This window comes from Caloenas nicobarica, chromosome 19, assembly GCF_036013445.1.
Source record: "Caloenas nicobarica isolate bCalNic1 chromosome 19, bCalNic1.hap1, whole genome shotgun sequence".
NCBI classification, from domain to species: Eukaryota; Metazoa; Chordata; class Aves; order Columbiformes; family Columbidae; genus Caloenas; species Caloenas nicobarica.
Genome location: NC_088263.1, coordinates 10,084,920 through 10,111,069, shown reverse-complemented (window position 1 = coordinate 10,111,069; position 26,150 = coordinate 10,084,920). Strand labels below are relative to the sequence as shown.

Below are 26,150 nucleotides of genomic sequence, written 5' to 3'. Positions count from 1 at the left end.
CAGCTGCTGCTGCCTGGACACTGGGGAGTCGCTGAAGAGCTGCTGCCCCGGGACCTTCACCCCGAGGTGGCACAAGGAGGAGTGTGAGAGCAGGACAGGCTGCGTTTGCACCCCTGCGATGGAAATGCTGCCTGTGCTGCAGCCCTGGGCAGGCCCACGGCTGCGGTTGAATGCAGGTGACACTGCGAAATGCTGCAGGGATGGATCTGAGGGGGAAGGCAGGGCCCGGAGCGAGGATTTGAACCTGGGTGGGTTTTGCCTTCCCTGCCTGGGCAGGTTCCTGGCAGAGGCAGCAGCGGGTTCTGTCTGGCTCACTCGTGATCCAGCAGAGCCCAGCGCGGGGCCTGAGCCGGTCTGAGCACGGAACAGCCACAGGCAGCCTCTCCCTCTCTCATCCCCAGGCATTTTGATGCAGCCAGCCTGTCTTCCCCTTCTCTCGGAGGAGCTAATTATGGTGATGATAATGAGGCAGAGGTGCCAATGCTGACCAGGGTTTTAATGACTCTCCTCCAAGTTTTCTGCTGCTTCTACTGTCGAGGCAGAAGAAGGGCGGTTTGGAAAGAGAGGGGCACATGGGCTGTGAGGAGCTGTGAGCGTTCGCTGCTGCTGCCCACAGCGTCTTCTTCTGGACTCTGTCGCTGCTGCAAATGCCCAAATCGGGGATGTGGCTCCTGGCCGAGTCTCGAGGCTGTGAGCCCGTGGAGCTGCTGGGTCCCTTTGTCTCCCCAGAGCCCCCGAAGCTGTGAGAGGTGCTGGTCAGCCAGCCCATGGCTGAGACGGGAGCAGCGTTTCACATCATGTGTCTGGGGCAACAGATGAGACAGATACTCGTGTGCATGTGGCCAGTGTGTGCTGGGATGCCCCAGAAACTAGAAATGACTGAGTAGAGGTGCTGGAGCACTTGTGTAAAATATCTAAATAAATCTTTAATATTTCTAATTGCAAATGTACATAAATTGCACAGCCACATCATTTCTTTGAACACCAACAACTTTCTCTGTACATTATTACATAGTTTAAAAGGAGCTGAAGGAGATTCAGCAAACACTTCCACTTTGCTTTTTTTTTTTGTTTTTAAACATACTTACAAAAAAAAGATTTGTTTTTCTTTTATAAGAGGATATAAAACATAGCAACTGCTTATCAGGAACAAGTATCAGCCTAAGCAGATATACAGAGAGAGGTATATCTTAAGACACAGTGATGTATGATAAAGGAATAAGTGAACATGGAGACTGCACTCTGGGTACCGGTAGCTGATGCAGAACCACATGGCATTTACAGCAATGTCACAGCTCGGGTGAGCTGGGAAAGTCAATGCTTGACCGTGACACCTTTTTTCGAAGCGTGGTTGTTTCTGAATGTTGTGCAACACCCTCGAGATTGGATTTGGTTTGTGAAGCCCATGAGCTGCATGGTAGCGGTGCTGCTGTCGTCTTCCTTCTCCCCCCATGTGTCATTTTCCCCAAGGGAAAAGAAAAAGGCAAGTTATGGGTCTGGGGAGGGTTAGAGCAGGGCTGCTCGGAGCAGGGCAGGTGCCGCAGCCTTGGGCTTGCAGCCTCGTGGTCGGGAGGAGGGTGGCCCACGAGCCGGTGCGGGTGGAAGGACGGGGCGCTGCACGCGTGCTCCCGTAGGGTTTTCTGCTTGTGGCTGTCCTGGCAGAACACATCACTGTATTTTCCATCTCCTGTGACTAAAAATCCTCTCCTTGTTCATCACAGAACAGACCTCAGTGTGTTTTCTGTTGTATCTGGGTATGGACATTAATAACACGGGAAAAACCCTATGAGCTCTGTGAACTTTGGAAATGATAGATTACTTGCTGATTGCTTTCCTGGGAGAGCCTGTGATGCCTCGCTCGGGTCCACCAAGTCCCTTTTCCCTTTTAGGAATATTTGTAGAAGCAGAACCGGTGTCCTGCACCCTGCAGCAAGCTGCGGGGCTGACTGCCAGCTCAGAGGATTCTCACAGTGCAATCAGTGCTTTACAACTGCAAAAGCAGAAAACAAAACCAACCAGACTCAAATGACAATGCAGAGTGACGTTGGACTCTTTGGATGGCACAGGATTTGCTTAAACTGGTGCAAAAGGGGCTGGCGACTACACTGTAGTATGAGTTGGTGTGGGGAAGGACTGGGGTCCCTCCGGTCTTTTGGCACTGAAGCCATAATCCCTGTCCCAAGTGACGATACCTGCAGTCCGCAGGGACCTTGGGACATTGTTCAGTCCATTTCATCCCCCTTTACGCAAAACTTTGCTCATTTTTCAGAAGCATTCACTACAGTTTAACAAACCCCCAAATCAAAACTCTTAAAACAGAATTCTTGAGGTGGACCAACCCCAAATCTGGATCCCTGGCTTCTCTCCCTTTCCTCAGAGCCCCAAAAGGAGGAGACTGAAATCGTAACCTGTGTCTGGATCCCGATTTGCTGGTGTGAGCCCACCTCTCCAAAACAGCAGTGAGATACAGCCAAATCCTGACCGAATAAGCAGCACCAGAAGTTACTATATACAACTGTTAGTGAGATAGATACGTTACAGTAAACACTGAAAGCATTTACAAAAAAATATTAAGACTTGTATTAAGATAAAAATTCGAGTGTGTTTTCATTTAGTTTACACTTTGACGAGTTTGCACTAGAACAGCCTCTTACTGTAGAAAGCGCAAGACCGAAAAAAGAAAACGGAGCCGATCACAGAAGGCTGGGGACAGTGGTTGCTTTGCTGTGGTGCCACAAGCACCGGTGGATTCGCCTCCGTATTGCTGCGCCAGGTCCGGCTCCGCGGCCACCGCTGCCTCCCGCACACGCGACGTACAGTTTATAAATAACAAACACAAACTGAAGCAACAGAACTGAACTGAGCCTGGATCTTGAAACCTATCCCCAAACCTCTGCAGGGAGGGTCACGTTTCGGTCCAGTTGTTGACACTTGTGGGGAAAGGAGACGTGGGGACAGAGGGGCTGAGGGGGGAATCTCTACTGTAACGAGATTTCATTGTGATTTGAATTTATTTTCATACTGGCTCAGGAAACAAAGCAACAACTCCAGGTGGTGTTGGCACTGGAACTTTTCAGATTTTAACAACTCACTGTGGAAGGACTGAAGCATTCCTGCTATTTTAGCAGAACGTGTGTTCAGTAATTTGCGAGTCTGAGGTTAACCAGGAGTTTCTGACTGGGGGGTTAGTGCCTTGGCTTGTGGTTGAGGAGAAGATTAAGATGTACTGTGCTTAGCTTCAGTACTAAACAATTGTTTTGTGGGCGTTTCTTTTTTTTGCAGCACTTAACAGAGAGTGCTGACCGCGTCCCCAGATTCCTTCTGTGTGCGAATGGAAACACGTTGCTGGTGGGGCGCCCAACCCCGTGCCCTGCTAGTGTTTCCATTCCTCTGTGTTGCTTCTCACTTGAAAAACTTGTGTCTCTTGCAACACAAATATTTTGGAACTCAAAAACCAATCATTTCTAAACATACATCTCAGGGCAAGAGCGGTTTAAAATAGTCTTTTTGCAGTGTTCTCGTACTGTGTTTGACTCTGAGACAAGGGCAGATGTACATGTACGTACCCAGCGGTTCACGGTACCCTGTGTATTCCTAACCTGTCTGGGTCTTTCTCCAGTTGTAACTTTGTCAGTTTTGTGAGGTTCTTCAAAGCCATCTGTGCTAGTCTCCAAAATTCAAAGGTGACTGTACTTGTCACAAACGCATAATTATTTTTCTGTGAGGAGCTCCGGTTGGGGGCTGGGACTGCAGCTCTTTGCAGGCGTTGGCACGGAGACCGCAGCGCACCGAGCCGCACCGGCCTTGGCCCAGGGCTTCCCGGGAACAGAACATCAGTTAGGGAAAAAAAAAAAAAAATTTTTAAAAAGCATCTTTGATTTTGAAACCAATTGCACGTGTCAGAATGCGGTTAATGAGCCTTAGGGCCGTAGGGCAGCACGGAACGCAGGGCGCACTGCAACGTGTCCCGCTCGCGGCTGGAGACGGAACCTGAGCCCCGGGAGCGGCCCGGGCCCTTGGGCTGGACATCTACAGGTGGACAGGCGTGGAGCAGGGTGTTAAACCTTAGCGGGAGGAACAGGCAGATGTCCTGTACACTGTACACTGGCATCCGTGTCTCAGAGAAAGCTCTCTGGCTCTCGGTACGAGTGACCTGCTCTGAGACTGGGAGTCATGAAGTTCTAACTTAAAAAAAAAAAAAACAAACCACAAACCAACAAACACACCATGACGGCAGGTCAGCGGCACAACCCCCCGTTAAGGAGGTGACCCCTCCGCTGAGCACAACGTGTCTGAATGTGCCGAATCTGCGTTTCAGCAGTTAGGAAAGTCTAATCCTGGCTTATGCCTGCACAGTGCTCCTGACAAGGGGCCTTTCGGTGGTGGCTGCTGTTCTTGTTGGTTACTCCCTTATGACCATGTTTTACATTCTTCGAGCCGGATAATTTCCATGCAGTGCTCATTCCCAATTTAAAGAGGACAGTATTCCAGAAAATGGGATCTTTTTTTTTCTAATGCATACTGTGAAAGAAAAGAAATACAATTACCGATCTTCATGATTCTTCAGGGCTTTTTCTTGTTTCTTTGTCTGTTTTTTCTCCCCAGAAATAGTAAGAATCTTTGCGCAGCGCATTTAATCCCCATAACGCACCCTTTGTCAGGCCGAGCTGGTCATTTCACATAGCCCCTCACTCCCCTCTACCCTGACGGGCACCAGGAAATCCAGCCCCTCATTCACAGCTCAGGGACCAAGCTCAGGCAACATTTCCTTTATTCTGTGGCCACAAGTACGTGTGGGGGGGGACAGTGCCCGGGGGCTCTTGCTTACACAGACTCTTCCCCATTATTTGTGAGGGTGCAGATGCTGTAGAGAGGAATCGCTTCACCGGTCACCAGGTGCCAGCTCCTCCCTCGGCTTGTGTGCCAGCGCCCTGGGCTCTGCTCCCCGGGGACCCCAGGACCCCCTGATCCCTGTCCTGCCACCGCGGGGGCCCCACGCAGCACCCCACATCGCGCAGAGCGCGACTGATCTTTCCTCTGGACTGTATCCCCTAATTAAACACTAATTAGCTGCGTCAATGCCCTGTGGACAGTCACTGGCCTCACAAAAGCCGCCTGGGGAAGGAGGGCTGAGCTGGCTCGGGGTTTGCTGTGGGAGGGCTGTGCTCCGGGGGGGCACGGCGGGAGCGGGCCAAGCCTTGCTGCACCCAGCAGCACGCTCAAACCGGCCTGTGCCTGCTGCAGGCTGCGCCCAGCTCCCTTTATTCGCTTACTGCAATGGCAAGGACGTTTCTCCTTGCTGGGGAGGGTGAGGCATCTCCTTTGGGCAGTTTAGAAGGAAAAGGTTACTTTTGTTTAAACATTAAACACTGATTTAAATGCAACAGTGACAGCGATTCTCAAATATATGTTATTTCCTTATGCCACTCATCTCACACTCGATCTTCCCGTCCCCTCAATGTGCTGGCATTAGCATCTCGCACACGGGCTCAGTCACGCGCGCCGTCCGCAGTAAGGAGCTGGATTCTCTGGGGAGAGCAGCCGTTCTCTGAAGCCGCGGCTCACACCTGCTGCTGCACGGTCTCTCTGGCCAGGCCTCCTCTCCTGCGGCAGCACCCTCCGCGGGTTAACAATTACTGCTGTTTCTGAATTCTCCATTCTCTGTAATCTGCAATTTAGTTGGGTTTGTGGGGGAGATCCCATTACGTGTCTGCATGCTGTACCTCTCTTTCAGCTGAGTTAGGGCACTCATTAACCGTGCGTTGGCAGCGTCCAGTGAAGCAATGCGTTTCTCCTGCAAGCGAACGGGCAGAAGGGACTGGTCAGTGGAGACACACAGAGATCTGTCCCTCTGATACCAGCGCTTGTCCCAACCGCGACCCAGAGGCCTCTTGGACCAGGACCCTTCTCTTTGGCATTCCTAGCTGTCATGTTTTTAAATGCTACACATAATTTTAAAAAATCTGATGCTATTAGCGGGGCCACAAATGTACCTTGCTTGTGCATGTGAGCTAAATTCATTTTAGCATCCTGAAGAAAATGGAGATAACGGTTTCTCTAATTCTTCAGTTATACAGAAATTCATTGTACCGTTTGTTCAACTGCAGCTGTTACAAAGATGATAAGATTCCTTTTCTAAAACCAAGCTCTCTCAAGATAGTTATTCCTGCCAGTATTTAATTGATTTTGTTAGTGTAAATTAATAGTTGAAATGACTTGTGGCCTCCCAGGATGGCTTTGATGGCAACTCTCACCAACGACAGTATCGTAAGGATGGGAGCAAGAACTCCTGTGTTGCAGCCCGATTCTGCAGCTCCTGCTCTTTGTGACACCCAACAAGTCATTGTCCTTCTCCGTCTGCAGGACAGAACCACCTCAGGGGCACAGTAGTTTGCCTGTGACACTGGAGGTCCATATGAACCTGTCCAACGCTATCGTACAGCCTGAGATGCCAAAAAGAGAAGGTGTAGAATGGCTCATGGTGAGAGCCTCACACGGGAGGTGGCAGGAGACGGGACAGGCTGTGGAGCCTCCGGACGCCCTTGTCTCTGCTGGGCTTTGCCAGAGCACAGAAGGGAACATGATGATTTACAAGCTTTGACCACATTACTCTCCAGAAAAACAATTATTCTTTTCACAAAATGACTATTGTCTCACCTAGTTTTTAATTAGTTATACGGTAAATTAGCCATGAATAGTGACTCACAAGTGATTAATAGGGTTGTTAGGAGTAAGACTAGAATATCCCATCACCTAGCCACAACCTGTCGGAAAGCCTCGCTGCTAAGAATATGCTGATCTCTGCCTAGACAAATGAAAAGACTATGGACTGTATTTTCAGATTCTCTTTTCCAAGCATGGTGTTTTGCACCCATCATTTGATGCTCCCCTGCCACTGTAATCTATAGCAGTAACTGAGCTTCCCAATCCTGCAAGGCACAACTTAAAGGCTAAAAAAAACTTGTGGCTTTGCTCTGGCCGGGCTGTGTGTTCCTTGTACTCATGTCCTGCAAGTGTTACTGGAACATGAAGCACCAAGCAAAGCTCTGGACTGAGCCAACGACATGATCCTCCCACAAACTGACTGAATTGTGGGTATGATCCGTCCACAAACTGCCACCCCCACACCCTCTGTGTCACCTGCCACGCTCCAAGGCTGGAAACGGCTGTACAAATGCGAACGCTGTGACAATACATCACACCCTGCTGGAGTCTGTCCTGCTCTGTCGCTGACCGCAGCTGCTGCTGACTCACCACGCACGGTCGCACCACGCTCGGGGCGGGGAGACTCACCCCAAAAGTGCTGCAGCCCTTGGTATCAAGGACTCACCTGTGCATCGATAATCTTCTGCTTGGAATCCACGGCAGCCTGCATTTCTGCATGGTCCTTCTTTAACTCCTCCTCAACTGACATCAGTCTGGTAGCCAAACAGACAAGAAAACAAATTACATTTGTTGAGCTTTGCTAAGCGCAGGTATTAAGTCTCATACACATCTAAATCAGCCACCCAGAGTGAATGATACAAATCGTGTCCTCATTTAGTCCCTGACACCAAGGAAGCAAAGGGGTATTGTAGGAAATGCAGTTGTGCAATTGAGCACAAAGAAGACACATGGTCATTGGCATTATCTCCTCTTACACACAAACCAATAGTTCAGAACTAGTCTTTTTTCTGACTCTAACTCTTCTCTAGAGACCTCTGCTGCAGACTGTACCAAAGCTCAAGTGACACAGAACAGGGAAGGCTGATTAAAAGCACCAATTTGGCTTGGCTCAGGTAAAGGTGAAGCTACCTGCACTGGAACAGCCCCTGTCCCAGACAAATGTGAGCGCTGCATCCCACTGGGTGGGAGAAAAGGATTTACAGCTGAGGGGATGGTAATAAGATCTTTAGCTAAACGTCAGGAAAATAACATTCTTAATTGTTACACCTATTGCTCATATGAACAGAAAAGCAAACCTGCCAGATCCTCCGAGAAGTGGAGCGGGTTGCCAGCCCTCCCCTCCTGAAGTTTTGCGTTTGTGACTCAGGAAAGTGTCAGGTAACACTGATGTGGGTTACCCAGAGTCTGGGCTTTAAATCCCCGCCACAGGCTGCAACCCAGAGGGGCAGAAAGTGAACAAATGCTGGAAAACCTGCACGGAAAATGTGCCTGCACCTCTGAAGAAACCCAGTTCTCCTGAGCAAGAGTCAGCTCTAGCACCAGCCTGTCCACCTGCGCTACCGTCACCTCCAGCCCGCCCACCTCCCCGTACCTGCTGATGATGCCCTTCATCTGGATCTCCTTATCTTCCTGCTGCCGGCGCAGCCGCTCCTCGCTCTCCTCCAGCCTGGCCTGGTACTCCAGCATCAGCTTCTGCGTCGTCTCCTCCTGGCACTTGAAGCGAGTCTCATACTCCTCCAGCTTCTTGTTGGAGATGCGAAGCTTGTCCTGCAGCACCACCAGGTCCTGCTGGTACTACAGCACGCGAGGACAGACACAGGAGGAGAAAACACACGTGGCACGTTACCCAGTAGGGCTTTGCCCTTGCCAGGGTTTCCCCAGAACCCCATCATGTCCCTCTCTTTGCGTTAGACTAGCGGCAAACCCAGCTCAGATAACCCCGCTTGCCGACACCTCCTCTTCAGTCTTCTCCACTGCGCTAGGAGCGATGCTGCATTCCACGGGGCGGGCAGGTCACTGGCAGGTTCAGAGAATGGGTTGTTAGCAGAGTCTGGCATTTCACAGGGGAATGCAGGTTAGAGGGAGCGAATGACAAACGCGGCTGGCACCTTCCTCGCGCTAATGGTGTGGGGCTGAGCACAGGCAGGACAAGCTGCACTGGTGGGATTTTGGGTTTACGCATGAGCTCTTCAGTCTACAACAATAAACAGGGGTGGTTTGGAGCTGCTGGAGCCAAGGAGGAGCTGCTTGTGCCTCCTGCCAGGCTGCGGCTCTGCAGCACGACAGACGGACGCCCAGCATTTTAACTGTGCCATCAGATATCAAACCGGGTTCAATCCGAGAAGAGCTGCTGCATGAACCCAAGACCCCACAGTGGTACCATTCATTCAGATAAAGCTAAAAAGCAGCAGCAGCAGAATCGCATACAGCTATCAAAAAAATTAAGAGCTAAGTCAGTAAAGCTGGGTTCAGCTATTGCAGAAGCAGAGCATTCAGTACAACTTGCTTTGCTAAAGGGAAACCCACTGTCTATCTGTACCAAAAAACTCCACCTTAATTTCAAAAAAATTATCTTTGGAAATTTTCTTTAAAAAAAAATATCTGAACTGGAATAACCTTAGAGTTAACATGCAGCTGACAATTTGACAAGCTGCTTTTAAGAGTCAGATATGGGAAAAAGGCTTCCATCTGAGTCATGAAGTCTGTTACAAAGCCACGAGTTGTTCATGAACTGACAGAAATGTGCTTAATTGTGTCTTTACATGGGTAGCTGAAAAAACCCACCCGTCTTCTTGTTTTGGCCATGGCCACCTGTGTAAGCACTCAAACGACGGATGGACTTGGTTGTGTCCCAGTCCTGAGAGCCCTGTTGGGGCGGTGGAGCAGAGCAGCTCTCCTGCCTCGGCAGGGACAGCACACCCCTCACGCTGTTTTCCCTTTAGCAAAGCATCTACTGCGGCGCTGAAACAACACAGTTGGCACATGTAACCTGGAGCGATGAGGGAACACAGACGCCCATACGGTTGCACAGAAGCACTTAAGTCAGACAGAAGGGAGTTGCTTGAACAGGAACAATTAAATACCTACCCTAGCCTTAAAATAGAAGCAGCGTAAGTGAGCTCAAATGATAGCAGCAGAGGCCTCAGAGACCAAAGGAGTCGCTCCTGTCTCTAGAACACTTGTCTCACTCTCAGTTACCATTCACATCTTACAGTAATGGGGAGAGAGATTATGCTAATGGTGATCTTTAATGTCAGTGACTGATGTGACAGCAAAGTAAGGAAAGATGCTGCATGGGAATGAGACAGCAGGCTCCTGGAGGCTCCGCTGAACCTGGGCAGGGACCGGTTTGTGTAACGCTGTCAGAACTGGTAATCCCAGCATGTACCCTGAGCAGGGCCCGTGCTGGCGAGCCCTGGCACGTACAGCGTCCCACGGGCCCACGGGAGCAGGGCCAGCACACGGCTCCTTGGCGCGTCACCGGGCTGCAGTCCCACCGCCACGGCAGAGCCTGGCGCTGGCGTCTCCACTGCGGACTCACATGAGCGCTGAACCCTTTTCAAAGCCCTTCCATGAGCAAATGCAGCAATAACCCAGTGCCTGATGCACCAGTCTGAGAACGATGTCTCTTGATCTGCTGCCTGCTGCTGTCTCTGCTTAGCTATACCTCCATACCTCTGCTAAACACGTATATTTTTATGTGTCAGCTGCTATTTGATCAGTATGTGTCTGTGTATTTACAGGAACACCCAGTAAGAAAGGGGCTGAACTATCACAAAACTCTGCCACACTTTTCCTGGGGCAGCCGGGAGCCATCGCCTTGTACCTCCCTGTCCCTTCGATACCTGCCTTTGGCATTTCACTGCAATATAACATGTGACTGTCCCAAAATGATGCAGCACAGCAAAACGAGAACAGGAAGGCTATCGTAACAAAACCAGACACACATCTGCGCTGGAAAAACAGGAAAGAGGCTCAGGGAGGGTGATGTCTGCACTTCTGTGGGACCAGGGGGGTGACACGCGGCTGGTGTGACAGAAGAGCAGCACACGGAGGAAACATCCCAAATGCTGTGCCCAACCACAGCGGTCCTGGCAGGGCCAGGCTGCTGAGAAAGCACCTTGCAGAAGCAGCAATCAGCAAAGACGGGATCTCCTCAGCTCCTGGCTGCTGCATCTGTATTTCTAACCCTCCTTCACCCCCAGCCAGGCCTGCGCGGTCTCTTCCCCGCTTCTGCCACTGACTCCTGGACAGACCTGCAGGGCCCCAGCCTGTGTGACACAGGTGCAAGCTCGGGGCAGTGTCACTGCACCAGTGAAGTCACCCCAGGCCCCAGCGCTGCCTCTGAGACCAGGATCTGGACTTAATTTTTAGGTCTGTTTACAGCCTTTTGACATCTCGCTACATGTCGCCGCTGTGAGGGACAAGGCTCCTTGTACCTAGAGTTTGTCGCAGAGCAGCACCAGCACTTGATTCCTAGCTCCTATTTTTCTTACTCGCTTTCGTCAGAGCATAATTCCAGTCACCAAGTGTGTGAAAACCTCCCAGACCTTCCCCAGAAGTGCCTTGTGAGGCTGAGCAGGTCACAGGGCCAGCTGACACCCCATCTCCTGGCAGGGACGTGCCACACAGCCCACCTTGTCCCCAGGGTGCTCAGATGAACCACATTCAAGGAAGTCCTCTCTCTATTTAGAAACTTGTTTCAATCCAATCAGGTTTTACCTTTTCTGCTTGGCTGAGCTCGTCCTTATTCCTGAGCTTATCCCTGTGCTTGGAATCTGGGTCAATGCTTTCATCTTCTAAAAACTGCATGTTCATATTCAAAAGCCAAGCAGCAGTGCGGTCCAGGGCATTGGGGTTCACAGGAGAAGGGGCCTACAATGAAACATACAACCATGACAAAAGAAAAACCTGTAACAGAAATGGTCATGAAAATGGAGAGAATTTCCTTCCAAGTGAGCCCTGAGCCCTCTCCCACGCTGCTCGAACAGCAGCCAACAGGTCTGAGCCACCAGAGTGCTCAGGGCCACTGGTAAAGGATGTCCATGAAATCCTTCTGCCTTGTTCTTCCTTCTCTGAAGAAGTGAAAAAAGACGTCTGCGCTGGCCTGGGACAGCTTGGAAGTCACTTCAGCAGACGAACTCCCAGAGGTAGAGCTTCTGGATGGCAGGAACAAGGTTTGGGGAATTCACTGAAACAGCCACCAAATGGGATTTCTTTGTTCTCAAACAGCATTTAGTACCACCAACTATCAGCTGTTTCATTATGGTTTACAGGTGCTGCTAACATACAAGTAAAATAGGCAGATTAAGGGTAGGAGAGGCAATCTGAGGACTTCAGGTCTTCAGAGAATCTTTGAGAGGACAATACAGGTGGACGGAGGAAAGATCCACAAACACGCCTTGGCCAGGGCTTTCCGAAGGTCACTGGACTTCACTGTTGTCTTTCGGGAATAAATTCTGCTACTGAACAGGCTGCTCTGCTTGCAGAGCTCTGTGCCCTCTGTACCTAACGAGTATTGATCCACATTATCCCAGCACTGCTATGTGTTGTGCTTGCTAATGTCAGCGCATATGAATCAGTATCGTAAGCACAGAACTGTTCCGGACAGGGCTGATAAAGCAGCGCTGACCGAGGCAGAGAGGTAGTTACACCAGCTCTGTTGCTCTTTCAACTGCTGAAAAGGTGCCTTAATACTGTGTCTGGGCTGAGATGCAGCGAGCTCTTGCCATTTGTCCATATTCTCTGGGTTTGTATTACTTTTAAAACTCTTCCTTTAGGCACTGAGAGGTCCTACTGTGTTAATTTTCTATAGGGTTAGTTCTGAAATGTCATATGAATAAATGAGCACTAGAAAAAACCAATTTATCCGTGCCAGGAAAACCAGAAGGCCCTGGGTCTGAGACCTACTGCTTTCAATTTTAGCACCACAAATTGCAAAATGTATTTCTGTGCACACCAGCGTGTGGTCTGGGACCTGAACCGCTGCCCAGCAGAAGGTCACTGTCGGTGGGGAGCACAGCCCTGCCCACCGCTCCCACCTCCCCGGCTGCAAACACGAGCGTCCAGGGCCCCGCGGCTCTGGGGGGACGGGAGCGGCAGCGGGGAGACTCTTGGTTACAAGAGAAGATGAGGGCCTGGTCCAGGTCTGGGAGATGGCGCGGGGCTGGCTATGGCATGGGATGAGAGCCTGGGCATGGAGAGGCAAAGCGGTGACGAGATGGTAGTGCAGGAAGGAGGCACAGCGGCCATCGCCCTCCTGTCTCTGCCACATGCTGCCGTGCGGCAGTCACACACTGATGGAGGAACACGAAGAAGGAACGCTGGTCTGTGTCCACATCCCTGGAGGGCCTGCATCTCAGGCCAAGCTGGGTGCAAGAGCTGAGGTACATCCCCACGTGCAATGCCACCACGGGGCTGGCACCGATGCACTAACCCAGAGTGATATCCCCCGCTTTGCAGCGATCCCCACCGCCTGATTCCTCCTCCAAACCCACAGGTTGACCCCGCCTGGTCCCTTCACCGCCCAGCGCTGGGACAGCCCCCGAACTCACCTGTTTGTGCATCGTGCGCTGCTTCATCTCGGGGCTGTCGCCCTTGGAGGAGGAGGACTGCTGCCGCAGGCGGGCGCCGCTGCCGGGCCAGTCTGGCGAGGAGGACATCATGCTGCCGCTGGAGGGTCGCTGGTACTGGACCGTGTTCAGCAGTGAGGGCGGCGTCCGGCCCCGGGAGACGGGCGGGGGCGGCGGGGGCGGCTGGTCTATCCGCCTCTGCGGTCCCGCGCTGTTCTGCCGCGGCATGGTGGGCTGGCCGCCCTTCTCCGTCAGCGAGAGCTGCCGGCGGGCCAGCTCTCCCGTCCGGCGGGCGAAGTCCTCGCTGGCGGCGGGGGCGGCGAAGCCGTGCTTGTTGGCCGTCAGCTCCTCGCTGTTGCTGTGGGAGCTGAGTGAGCTGTGGCACTCGGAGCCGGAGTCGCCCAGGCCGCGGGGGGACAGCGGCAGCCCGGCCGCCATCTGGTAGACGGGGTTCTGGAAGGAGAGGGGTGCCAGGAGCTGCGGCCGGCCCGGCGCGCTCTCGCCGCTCGGCGTGGTGGGGGTCTGGCCCACCCGGCGCACGGTGGCCATGCCCGTCACGCTGTTCTGCTGAGTCCGCGCGGTCCACACGCCCTGCAACTGCCCGAGGGATGACTGACTGTCATTGAGGGAGTCGGCCGTGCCGGGCGCGTTGGCCCCACTGTCCAAGAGCCGATTGTCCTGCAAGTCCACCATGGACAAACTCTTGCTGCCATTAGACATCTGCACGTCGGGCTCATTGGCCTCTGAGTAACTGGAGCTTCGGGCAGGCGAGGGCTGGGCCCCGGCAGACCTTGTGACAAAAAACAAGTCCTTGTTTTCAGGGGTTGGAGATGGTAACCGTGTGAAATCTATCAGACTGCGGGGAAGTCAGTGCATAAGGAAGAGGAGAGGAAAACAAAACAAAAAAGAAGAGTTGTGAATGCTGCACCGGAGCAGGAAAACGAAATCACTCAGAAGAAATCAGCGTGGTGCAGCGGTGCGGGACAGGGACGCCACCGGCCCCTGCGGGCGCGAGGGCACGGCCGCCTACGGAGGGACAGTGAGGGCGGCGGGATGCGGGGAGCCCTGGGCCGCCCCGCGGGGCAGCGAGGGGTGCGGATCGCGGTGCTGCGCAGGAGGCATCACAGACACGCTATGAGCTCTGCCTCCCCGGCTGGACCTGCTCATCACGCTGACAGCACCTGCCACCCTGTCTGCTGCCAACTGGCTGTTTCCACACCGCTCCTGTGTCCTCTGCTCTGTCCCCTGGCTGTAAGCTCCCCGGGGCAACCCTTGTACAGCGCAGAACGCCATGGGGGCACGATCCACACCAGAGCTCCACGGGTCAGAGAGAGTGCTAACCGCGGAGCTGAAGCCTGGCAGCTGAAGGTTACCGGTTATCCACCCACTCCTCCTGCTCTAACGTACATTCATGCAATATTGATTTCTTGGGGATAGGAAGAAAGAGCTTTGCAGTAGCTTAATGTGAAAATACTGCTGATCAAAGATGGTGCATTGTAAGCAAGTATTTGGGTGAAAGCATATTGTCAGAGATCCTCCATAGCATTACATTTAAATAACTGTACCTCACGCTGGGAAGCATTAGAGATGAAAGCTCCGATTAGAGCAAGTCCGGCACCATTGCTGCCTTTCATTCCTAATTAAACTGTTAAATATTATGTACTTTCCACTTACAAACTATTTTACTAGCACAGTCTTTCAACCTGTGTGGGCTCCATTTCATTTTCTGCAAACAGAAACATTACAGGTCTGCAACAGAGTCATCTTCCCCATGAATGAGACTCTTTGCATAATGAGGCCAAAAAGTATGTTAGGTGACTGTGTCTGTGAATCACTGCGCATCATTAAAAACACCCAGGGTTATAAAGCTGGACAGAGCAGACTGGAATTGGTTGTCAGGCCTCTACACCTTGGCAACTGTCAGAGAAATGTCCAGATTTGGATCTCAGTGGATTCAGCACATACCTTATGTCTTACAAAGATGGATAAGGCCAATCCTATACATCCTGCATACTCAGAAACCTCGTGAACTTACTGGAGATACCCATCGCTTCGAGGTCAGTACAAACAAGCCCTCAAGTCCTCAAAGGATGAACATTTTGCTTCTCTAGCCACATCTCAACAGCCAAGACCAGCACTGCCAAGTTCTTGATTTCCCAGACCACATGCCCAGTTTTGGCTCTCAAGGGCCCAGGATGGAGCCAGGCACCTGCACGGCACCTGCTGCTGGGTCTGGATTCACACCTGAGCTACAGTCAGTGCCAGTTCTGCGAGGAGGAAGCCCAGCCCATGCATCAGAAAAAGCCCAGTCCGTGGATCAGGCAACGCCACACCGCAGCCTGTCCTGCCTGTCCCTGCACGTGCTCAGCTTCTGGCAGCAGATGAATACTCAGTATTTCCCTGGTCTGTGGCCGGGCCACCTTTTATGCTCTTACCCAGATAAGTCATTCTCTATCACCATTTTCTGTAGCCCCGCAGAGATGCTGTTGCCAGCGTTGGGTGTGGACGCGGTGTGATCGGCCGTGACAGAGACCTGCACGCAGGCCGGGTTACTGAGCGCCGAGTTGACATCCCGCAGGATCCGAGGCAGAGGCCCCAGTTTTGTTGCAGTGCCCTGGGGCAGAAAAAAGAGCAGAATTACTACCAACATCTTGTATTTTTGCTAGAGAACTGTGGGCTCTGCCCATTGTTGGCGATCCCCCCCGGTACCTGCTCCAGCTGCGAAACGACTTCCCAGAGCAGTGAGTGCAACGTGGACAGTTCCCGGCCCAGGTCGATGTAGCCTTCGAAGCCAGCTGTGTTTGAGATGGTTTCAGGATTGGAAATCTCCAGTAGAAATCTCTGCATGTTAGTCCATTCGTGTTCCAGGAACTGATTCATAAAGGACATGTATTCCTCTTTGCTGCCAAACCTGTCAAGACAGCAATAGGAATTTCGGCTAAATCCTGTAAACAGAAGTGCGGTCAACAGAACGGGGATGTACACAGGCAGGTAGTAATTCCAGAGCCTCCTCTGGCATCTGAACCCTTCAAAGCCTTTGGGATCCCCGGGTTGTTACCAGGAACCTGGTACACATCACTGAGCACAGAACCAAAATTAACTCCAGCCTAATCCTGCTAAGTCCTCATCAGCACAGGATCTCCGTGGTAGAAATGAAGGTGAAAGCTAGAGAAACGAAGCTGTTCTTGGTAATGGAGTGTATCGTACTGCTGGGTCAGGGCTCAGCCTCCAGAAATAGGACCTGTCACTGGAAATAAAGAAATCGTCATACCAAGCACCATCAACTGACTGAAGCCCACAACTGCTGGTGGCAGGAATCCTCTCCCCGCTCTCCCAGAGGCACTGAAGCCAATTCCAGCCGCGCTGGCGGCTGCTGCCCCGGCACAACTGCCCTGGGGATCACCTGGAGAGCTGCGCCTGCCGCTGGACCAGCGTGTCCGCCCCCCTGGGCTTCCTGCAGCCTCCTGCTGCCCTCCGCCCAGACTTTGCTCCCAGTTAGATCTCCTATTTCAAGCACAACGGGGAGGGTCTCGTGGTTCCGCTGTCCCAGCAGCGGTTGGTGCTGTGGCAGTGCCAGCGATCCTGCGAGGAGCAGCTCGGCTGCGTGTGTCTGCAGGACAGCTCTGCCCCATCACTTTGGCTTGACTCATGTCAGATTAGTCAAAAAGCCTTTCCAGCAAAGTGCTGCAAAATCTGAAAACCCTTTAGTTAGGGATTGGTCAGGAATACAGAGAATTTCTGTCATCTAGTGTAACACACTTGCATGTCTTCGGTCTGCGTCTGCGTGCAAGTATGCGCATTCCTGACTGCGAGCCTGTGTACTAAGCTAGTTTCCAAATCTAAGAAGCTTTAGACAGAAACTGTCCATTCATGTTTCAGAAAGCTCATCATTTTGTTATCAGAGCTCAGAATAAGTAGCTCAGAGCTGCAGCCAGTGGAAAGATTTTCGAAAATCTCTCACTTTGTTTCCATCAAACCTACAGGCTTAGTTAGAAATTGATAGTGTCCCCGTTCTCTTTTCATACCTTCCCAGTTCAGACAACTGCATTTTAATAGCAGGGAAGGTCCCAGAGCTCACAGGAGGGAATGACCAGCTCCTGGGCATTGCTGGTGTTTGTGTTCTGGTCCTGCTGGTCCCTGTGACAGGGGTGGGCAGTGTCCCTGCTGCCACCCCGCCTGCTCCTCTCCGGGGTCAGAACAGCCTGTTTTCCTGCTCATAAAACATGTCCTGTTTTGGAAACTGAAATGTTCTCCCTGACCTGACAGTGAGGGAACAGGTCCCAGAGAGACGTGGGGCAAAAAGCCAAGAGAAAACAAACAGCCCTTTCCACGGAGGGAAGGGACGGCCAGCGCGGGACGCCTGAGGCCGGAGCCGAGGCTCTGCCCACACCCCGCGTCTCCTCCCGCACCCCGGCTTACTTGGCGAAGTTGGCGAGGTTCTGGGTGACCTTGGCAATGAGGGTCAAAGTGCGTGCAGTGCGGTCGTCGGGGTACTCCTGCAGGAGACTGAAGAGGGACGGGGACATGATGGCTGGGCAGAGGAACCGCAAGAACAGGGAAGCACTGATCAGTCGCTCGCTGATGTCCGGGCGGCCCCGGTTGCTGCATTCTTGTCTCCATGAGGCAAAAACTTCCTTGAGCTCCCTTGGGAAGACACTGCAACGACAGGACATACAGGGATGGCAAGTTCAAGGCCAGAGCGTTCAAACTGCCACACAGCAGCAAGTAAACACGGTGTGTATCAGCTGTGGGGCGCGACACCCAGCCCTGTACAAGGGTAGAGCCCTCTCGTCCCACTGGTCCGCAGCAGCACCATTACCTACACCGGTCACAGGCTCTTGTCCTTTTTTGTTTTGTTTTTTTGCAGAGTGTCTGTTAGGAGACTCAAACCACACAGAAAAAAGCAAAGCCGCTCTGTAAAGTTGTCAGAGAAGGAGCTTTCAGACTAATGTTCCTGGTTGTACTGGGTGCCAAAACCCCGGGAAACTGGGAAAATAGATGAAAAAAACTGTGCAAAGCAGCTCATCCCAAACCAGCTGGCCGTGTCATGGGGCACTTCAGACTGGGGGGAGGCTCAGCCACCAAGGTGGAGAGCATCTCTTCATGAAACACAGCCCCATGGGAGCCCCTTGGTAGGAACAGTGGCAGCACCGGGGTCACCGGCCCAGCTGGTGCTTGGATGGAGGGCTGTGCAAATTCTAATACAAGTTAATTACAAGTTCTAATACTCCTGGTCAAGCACCTGGATCAAATCCCACTGTGGCCAGTACAAACGCAGCGCCCCACTGGAGTTTCTCCAGTCTTGTCCATGCACAGACAGGCTTTCCTGGAGACCAGAATGCCCCTGGGTCCCACAGCTGCCCTTATCGCCCAAGAACTTGCTGCCGGTTTGTGCTTGGCCCTCCCCAGCTCCCTGCTCCCACCTCATCCTGTTCCCGGCACACGTTATTTACTCAGCTGGACATTCGCACCCGCGGGAGCAGCCTGGCGGGTCCCACTGCGCTGCCACGGGTCCCCTGGTCCCCACCCGCCCCGGCCACCAACCACCGCCTTTGTGTCAAATCCAGAGCTGGACGGCACAAGAGCAGACTGCAGAGGGGTCACACTCCATTTTAGGCTGCAAATCTCCTTAACAAACAGCCATTTCAGAGGATGGTTTCCCAGTTTTGCTGCAGGGACTATCTGGGAGAAGCAAAGCAACGTCAGCCGGTGTCCCGCTGGCCTGTCTCCCATTGGGGACCGACTGCCCTGCGGCCGAACCTCACACAGGTTGGGAAGAAGAACAGACCAAGGGACCTGCACGGCCAGAGGCACCACCCACTGTCCCCCAGCAGCAAGAACCAGGCAGGAGCTCCGAAACGGAGGAGCACCCAAAGCAGGAATCCACCCGTGCAGATTCTGACGGGCACCGACGCTCCATGGACGCGCTCGGCAAACGCTGCCCTCACGTTGCGCTTCTGGTCCGTGTTGGCTTCGTGCTTTCACACTCGTGAACTTTTACCCTGTGCTTTATAAATGGCATTAGCCAACGTCTTTGGCTGGATAAATTCTCCTCTGTCTTTGGCTTGATCCACACAATTGGACAAAGCCCTTTTACTTCTTGGTATTTGCCCAGAAATAGGAGAATCCTTTAAGCAATTTAAGGCTTGAATGATCAGGACAGGTTGTACAGTTACTGGAAAGTAAACCCTTGAAAACATGTACACCGGCTGCAAACAGCCCGTGCGCGCTGTTCACTGTCACAGCCTGGGAGACCATAAAAGTTTAATTGTGTACCAGCGGATGGAATTCAGTTAGCCGGCTTTATGTGACAAACGGGCCCGTAATTCATTACCCAACTTCCCAGTAACGAGCTTCCACATGCTGAAATTCTGCTTACACCGAAACTTTCCAGCTGTCCAAATTATGTCATAATTATAACAATTTTCGGTTATTGTAAACCTCTTTCCTCTCTCCGGCAGATGAGCATGCACACTCTGGCGTGCTATTTAAAGCAAGATCGTTTGCTGTTGGGTACCTTGGCCAATCCCGAACACTCATCAGCCCATTTAATCCCCAAGAACTGCTGAGCAAAAGGATGGAGGGGAAACCACTCAGAGCAGCAGCTCAGCTGCTCCAGCCTCCCTGGAACAGCAGCACTGGAGGAACAAACTTCCTCTGCATTCCTGACTTTCCTTAGGTCACTTCTCACGCCTATTTTCAGAGTGACCTTTTAGTGCTCCTTTGGATATTTTTAGGAAGACATTAATTCAAACAATTACAATCCACTGGTGACTAAAAGCAGTGAATCCCTCCTGGGAGCGCAGGTGAACGCCGTTCCTGAGTCAGAGAGTTATTAATTGGCCGAGGATAAGGTACAGGATGCCTGTAAAGAAATCTGCCCTTTGCCTCTTTGTGGTAGATAAAGGAAGACTGAGACTCTTGCTGCTTGTTCTCTCCCTGAGAAGTATCAGGAAAAGCAATTCGCTCCCTGGGCTTGCAGGAGGGCACACTCGGTGTCCTGGGAGATGACATATAATGAGTTTTCAGACCTCAACACAACAGCTGGGGTGGGAGAGAAAATGAGAAATCTTCATTATCAAAGACTTCCTTTGTCCAATATTATCCTTAGTTGATGTTTTGCAACAACAGTCTTGCTACTAAAGACATTCATAAAAACTAAGCCCAGACTTTTAAGCAAGAAGACTGGAAATCCAGCAGTAAGACAAAAATGATCATTCTCTCATATGATCAGGATAAGAGTCTCTGGGTATGCTAGCAAGAAGCAGAAAGAAAATATTTTTATTTCTCTGAGTAAAGAGAGTCACAAGCCTATTTGTTTCTCCTTTCAGGTCATCTTTGCAGGCAGCACCCGTAACAGAGCCACAGGCTCCTGCCCCTGTAACCCCGTGAGCACGGCCATGCCCGCCAGCCACCGCCACAACAACACACCACGGCCTTCCTCCAACCAATTCTGCATATCCGGGCTCCTCCCAACTCGGTGCAAGAACCTTTACCCTGAGAACAACCAACCAGGAAATGCCTCCAAGTGCATTCCAGGCCGTGGGCCAAGGAGGCGATGGGCTGGGACAGCGAGTTCACCTGCACGAGCGCAGGATGCGGAGCCAACGAGCAGCAGCATCCTCCTGCCTCCTGCCTCCAGAGAACATCTACCTGAACGAGCTGCTGCCAAACTCTCCCTGCAAAGCTCGCTGACATGCTGCCCGTCAGCGCAGCTGAGGGACAGGCACCAACGGCCCGAAGATGAACTTGCCCCCCTGTCCCCTGCAGCCGTACCGTGTGAAGGGGAGCAGCGCTCACGGGTACTGACCAGTAGGAGTTGATGATTTTGCAGAACGCCAGCTCGCAGCACATTTTCAGGTTGCTCTGATGTTCAGGAAGGTCCGAAGATGAACACTTACTGGGATCCACCTCGCAATTTTCATCTGATTCGTACAGAGCCTTGATAAATTCCCCTGTAAAACAAAGAGTCGGTGATGGGTTTTGGAGACACAAGAGGCACAGTCTTCAAGGGAGCCTGTTCACAACCCCAGTGCCCGAGCAGGTGTCCTGTGCCCCATCGCAGCGGCTCAACAGGAGCCGGTACCAGAGGCTGCACCCAGCCAGCTCTCGGGATCCGAACGGACACGGGAGCAGCCGCTGCTGCCTCGGGAGCTCTCAAACCACCCCAGCACGCCCCGCAGAAACGCACCCGGGCTCCCACCAAGCACGTTCCATCCCTCGTCCCCAGCTGGCAGCTCTGCCTCTGTGGCTACGGGCTATTGCATCGGAACTGCGCTGCCAAAACAGCCGCTTCCCCGGCCGGCCCCGACCCCCGGTACGCCCGGTCCAGACACGCTCCCTCGGGCTGCTCCGGTAGGAAACGCGCCGGCAGTTCTGTCATTATTTGTAGGATGTCCTGCTACTGCAGACTGCCCTGGCGCTGATGAGCCAGCGTGATTCACAGGAGAAATCGGTAATTAAAGGAAAGAAACAATTTACTTGGTTTATTTTGAGCTTGAACATCACACAAAATTAAATTAAAATATCTCTCTGCGTCTCCCTGCGCTCCTGTTTGCTGCCTGGCTGCTCCTCGGCTCCTGCCACCATCCCCAGGGCAGCCGGCACAGGCCCCGTCACCCGGGCTGAGCCGCTTCCCAGCACCACACGCGCCTGTCCCAGTTAGTGGTGACTGGGGACACTGGGGGACGGGACAATGGGGATCAAGGGGCAGAGTTTAGCCAGGGACCTGCAGGTTGGGTGACGTTCTGGTTTGGTTTGCTCATCTCCCAATTCCTGACCATCCTGCGTTTTCCCATCCTCCTGTTTTTTGCCCACTCTACTCTGCACTCCTCCCCTGCTGCCAAAACGGATTTTCATTACGCACTGGAGAGCCTCTCCAATGTATTTTCAGCTCTGCCAGGGAGCTCTGGCTCTCTCTGCTCGCCTGCAGGTGATGCCTGCTGTTATTATCCGGCCCCATTACTTGCTTGTGCTTCATGGTTTAAAGGAAAGCGCTACACCGTGTTGTGTTACCTTGTGACACAGATGAATCATTTCACTGATAAAAGGTCTACACTGAATCGGCGCCCTGAACAAGAACCGGAGGCTCCTCCTGTAGCAGCTGGCAGCATTTGCATTGAGCCCTGAATATTCCAAAATTCTCTGTCTTCATTAATTTCCTGGACTTTTAGAAATTCGATGAGGTAAACTACTTACAGCCTTGCCTTCAACTAGAAAACCTTACAAGGCAGAAATGAATAATATTCCTTTTCTTATTCCTGTGGGCTATCTCTTGGTTTGACTGAATTTGCTCAATGATCTCCCCTTCCTTAATGTTGTCATTATTATTATCTTAATATTAAGTATTTACAGTACTTTGCACCCTGCTAAAATTACACAAATCCATTAGTAGGAACCCAACGTACTGAAAAATTAACAGCTCAATAGAAACTCTTCTCATCCTACTGCTCGGGTCTGGCCGCCCTCAGCTGCGGGTCAGACACGAGGCGGCTCCTGCCCGTCCCCGCGCCGCTGCACGCAGCAGCACGGCCGTTCCCTCCTGACCTGCCCAGGAGCAGAAGCTCTAATTATTTTCATTTGCATCAAGAGAAACATTTTCGGAGGCATAAACATAGCCAGTACTTGGGGAAAAAAAAAAAAAAAAAGAAAAAAGATAAAACCACCAAGAGGGTTCCCAGTGGCAGCTGTGAGGCAACTGTCATCACTGTAACTGGGGAGATCTCATCTGACTGGCAGGCGCTGGGAGGAACTGGGGGAGCGTCTCGGGGGGGGAAGGATCCCATCAGCCGCCGTGACACTGCCAGCGCTGGCAGAGGACACAACGCCTTCAAATATCCATTTGTTTTCTCCTCTGAAAGCAGATTAAAGCGCTAACTCAGCGGTGACCTTCACCCGGGCGCAGAGCGGCCCGTGGCTGTGCCCGCGCCCAGACCCCCCGCCAGGGCCGAAAATCCGGTGTGTCCTGCGCCCACCAGGGCTCGGGTGACGGTGTCCACCACGCAGAGCACCCTGGGGCTCCGAGGAGAACCTGTCCAGGTGAGACTCGCCCACGCGCTGTACGTACCTAAGGCATCTTGCAAGTATTTCTGCCCCACCAGCTTCAGGTATTCTTCGATTGCTTTGGTGGCCAGTGTGTTCTCCCTGAAAATGAGATGCTCATTCTCACCACAGCGATCAACTTCAGACATCATCAGGTCAGTCAAGAAATCCTGGAAAGCAAAGCCCATGGTGGGTCACACGCAGCGACAGACGCTCCGTTCAGCTCCGTTCCCTTCTCCGGAGAGCGCGGGAGGGAGCGGCGGAGCCGCGGTGACCCCGTGTGCCGCGGTACCACCAGCCCCACCCTCCTCCTGTTTCTCCAGCCTCATGGAGACGAGAGGAGAAATAAATCTCCAGGGAGTCACAACTTTTGCACCCCAAAAAAGGATCCATTCCAGGCCTGCAGCACATTCGCCCCTCCGTCAGTGCTGGTTTTTGGTTGGGTCTCGTACCAGCCTCACGTTTTGTGGGTGAAATGTTTGCTCCTCTGTTAAACGTGGTGTATTTGGTGTCTGACTGCACTGGTGGCAAAACAGGGGACACTGAGATGTCATGAGCTGCCCCACAGCTGAGCATCAGGTCTGTAATATGCATCAAGGTGCTCAAATGTCCTGTTCCTCAGTATTCATGGAAATAACCAGCACTGCTACAGCACGTGTTTTGGGCGCATTGATGTGCACACAACCGAATGCCATGCCATTTTATGATCTGTGCTGCAGAGCAATGGAAGGGGCGAGCAGGTGCAGACACGCCGACAGCTGCCCTGTGCGTCAGTCCGGGTACCGAACTGCAAATTCCAGCAGGAAAACAGCACTTCGGCCCGAGCTCCCCGTCCACTTCAGCAGCAGCATTAACTGACCGCACAGGGTCATGTAGCTCCCTGTGCATTCTGCTGAAAATCCACTATGTGGTGTAGTATTTAGTGTGCTGTAGCTAGCGTTACTGCAGGGGAAATGCCATGCAGTTTTTAACGCTAATACACATTCAGGCTCTGCTCCCTGCACGGCTGATGGGAGCAGCAGCTCCGGGCTTCCGAAAGCCCCTCGACCCGCTCCCCCCAGCACCACGAACGGAATAGGCACCGGGTACATCACACACATCGGACCTCTCACTGTTACCCCATGCAGGAGAGAAAGCAACATTGACATAAAAATTCACTTCTACAACCAAGGGCACCTTTTTTAAAGCCTTCCTCTAGAACAAAATTATCTGCTCAGTAATAATCTTTCACTAAGAAATTCTCCTTCATCTGGTGGGACCGTACCAGATGTGACCCATTCCTGGCAGGGGCAGGAGCACCCCAGAGCTGCTGTGCAGGGACCCAGCTCCTGTCCCCACGCTCCCAGAGCCCCCGAGTGCTGTGACCGTGACCCAGCCTGTTGTGACCAGACTCGGAGGGGACACTCGGGTCCCACTCCCTGCCAGCAGCTGTGGGAGATTTGCAAGAGAGGCACTTGGCTCCATTTCATTTTTCATGTGGACATCTCTGCACCCAAAGTTTAAACAAGGTTCAACCAACAGCTCCACCTGAAACCAACGGACCCAAATGATTTAATCTACAAGCCCTTTGTTACTGTGCTCCTGTCCCAGACAAAGGAAGATCTGCACACAGGGGAGGGGGGATCAAGGTCAGCATCTCCGCAGCAACCACCAGCCCCAGCCCTCCCACCTCCCGGTGACCGGGACCAACACGCTGCCAGGAGGAGCCTCCAGAAATCCAGAGGAGGAGCTTTGGGGAAAAAAAAGTCACTTCCATTATTTCTTTAGCCAGAAGATCCCTCTCCTCAGATCCCACTGCGCCTGCAACGCTTCAGCAGCTGCAGAGGTAAAAATCCACCCTGGAAGCAAAGCACATGGCTCCCCCTGCTATTTTCTCTCATTTTACCCCTTTTATCAGCCAAGCTGGAATGAAACATTAAACCCCTGCTCAAATCCCGTGAGCTGCTATCTGGGTAACTTCATCACCTTTATCTTCCTGGGTCTCTCCCGGGGTACGTTTCAATTCCAAGCCACAGCTCAGGCTGACACAAGGTGCTGATTCTTAATTAGCAGCCGCTGACCTTGGCTTTGCTTGATTCTCTTTCCTGTCACTTTCCCAACATACTAATTATCTCAGGAACACTGAGTTTTACAGCTTCTCTTAGCCGAGTGTTTGCTTTTCCCGCTCCTGTCAGCCGAGGACCAGCTGCCGTGGGGCCAAGCTGCGACGCACAACCCAACAGCCGAGCTTTAGCCAGCGATAATGGGAATTTTGATGATTTTAGCCGATCTACAGAATCCACTAGAATTTAAAACGAGGCAAAACTCCAGTGTGGGACTCAAGACAAAGCCAGAGAAGATCCCCGCGACACCTCTTGCGGTTGTTATCCCTGGCTGAGCACCTGCAACTCGGCAGCTGAGAAAACAACCCCTTGTCTCCAAAGGAAAGCTGCTGAAATCCCAAAGAGTCCCCCTGTGGCACAGCCCCCAACGCTGGGGTGTAACACAGCAGAATCCAGCCTTGTTCCTGACCAGGGGCCGGAGGCGAGAGCCACGATGCCCAACAGCATCCCCCGGCCGGGCCCCGCACGGTCCCCAGCAGGTCCGGCCGCCCCGGGCTGCACGAGGCATCTCGCCGCGTTGTACGAACCGGCCCCGAGACACAAGAGGGATCAAAACACCCCCAGACAGCGTCCTGGAGCGAGTTCCTGGGCAGAGACGGCTCCCGGCAGCCCGGCGGGGCCCTGCGAGCCTCCAGCGCGGGTCAGCTCCCACGACAGCCTGCGATTCCCGTCCCAGGGCCATCTCCAGATCCTCCCTCCACGCAAAAAAGCCACATCGGCTCTGGATCACACGTCTGGTATCTGCCTTGAGTACGCCAGCAGCCAGCAC

The 26,150-nt window shown here is 52.6% G+C and overlaps 1 protein-coding gene across 4 annotated transcripts in view; it reads right to left on the bottom strand.

Moving 5' to 3' along the window:
* Positions 1-963: 963 nt before the first annotated feature.
* The window catches only part of LOC135996354 (disabled homolog 2-interacting protein-like), a 45,895-nt gene continuing 20,708 nt past the window's right edge, over positions 964-26,150 (bottom strand). For 2 of the 4 annotated variants that reach the window (XM_065648211.1, XM_065648212.1), the window contains exons 5-14: positions 23,305-23,449; positions 21,049-21,193; positions 17,658-17,894; positions 15,948-16,149; positions 15,674-15,852; positions 13,221-14,094; positions 11,389-11,541; positions 8,258-8,460; positions 7,331-7,418; positions 4,755-5,794 (exon numbers count right to left, since the gene is read on the bottom strand). In XM_065648211.1, coding sequence (XP_065504283.1) covers positions 5,627-5,794; positions 7,331-7,418; positions 8,258-8,460; positions 11,389-11,541; positions 13,221-14,094; positions 15,674-15,852; positions 15,948-16,149; positions 17,658-17,894; positions 21,049-21,193; positions 23,305-23,449 — 2,394 coding nt within the window. In that variant the 3' untranslated portion in view covers positions 4,755-5,626. Of the gene's footprint in view, positions 4,522-4,754; positions 5,795-7,330; positions 7,419-8,257; positions 8,461-11,388; positions 11,542-13,220; positions 14,095-15,673; positions 15,853-15,947; positions 16,150-17,657; positions 17,895-21,048; positions 21,194-23,304; positions 23,450-26,150 lie in introns of those variants that run through there. The other 2 variants (XM_065648210.1, XM_065648209.1) reach the window with 2 other exon arrangements.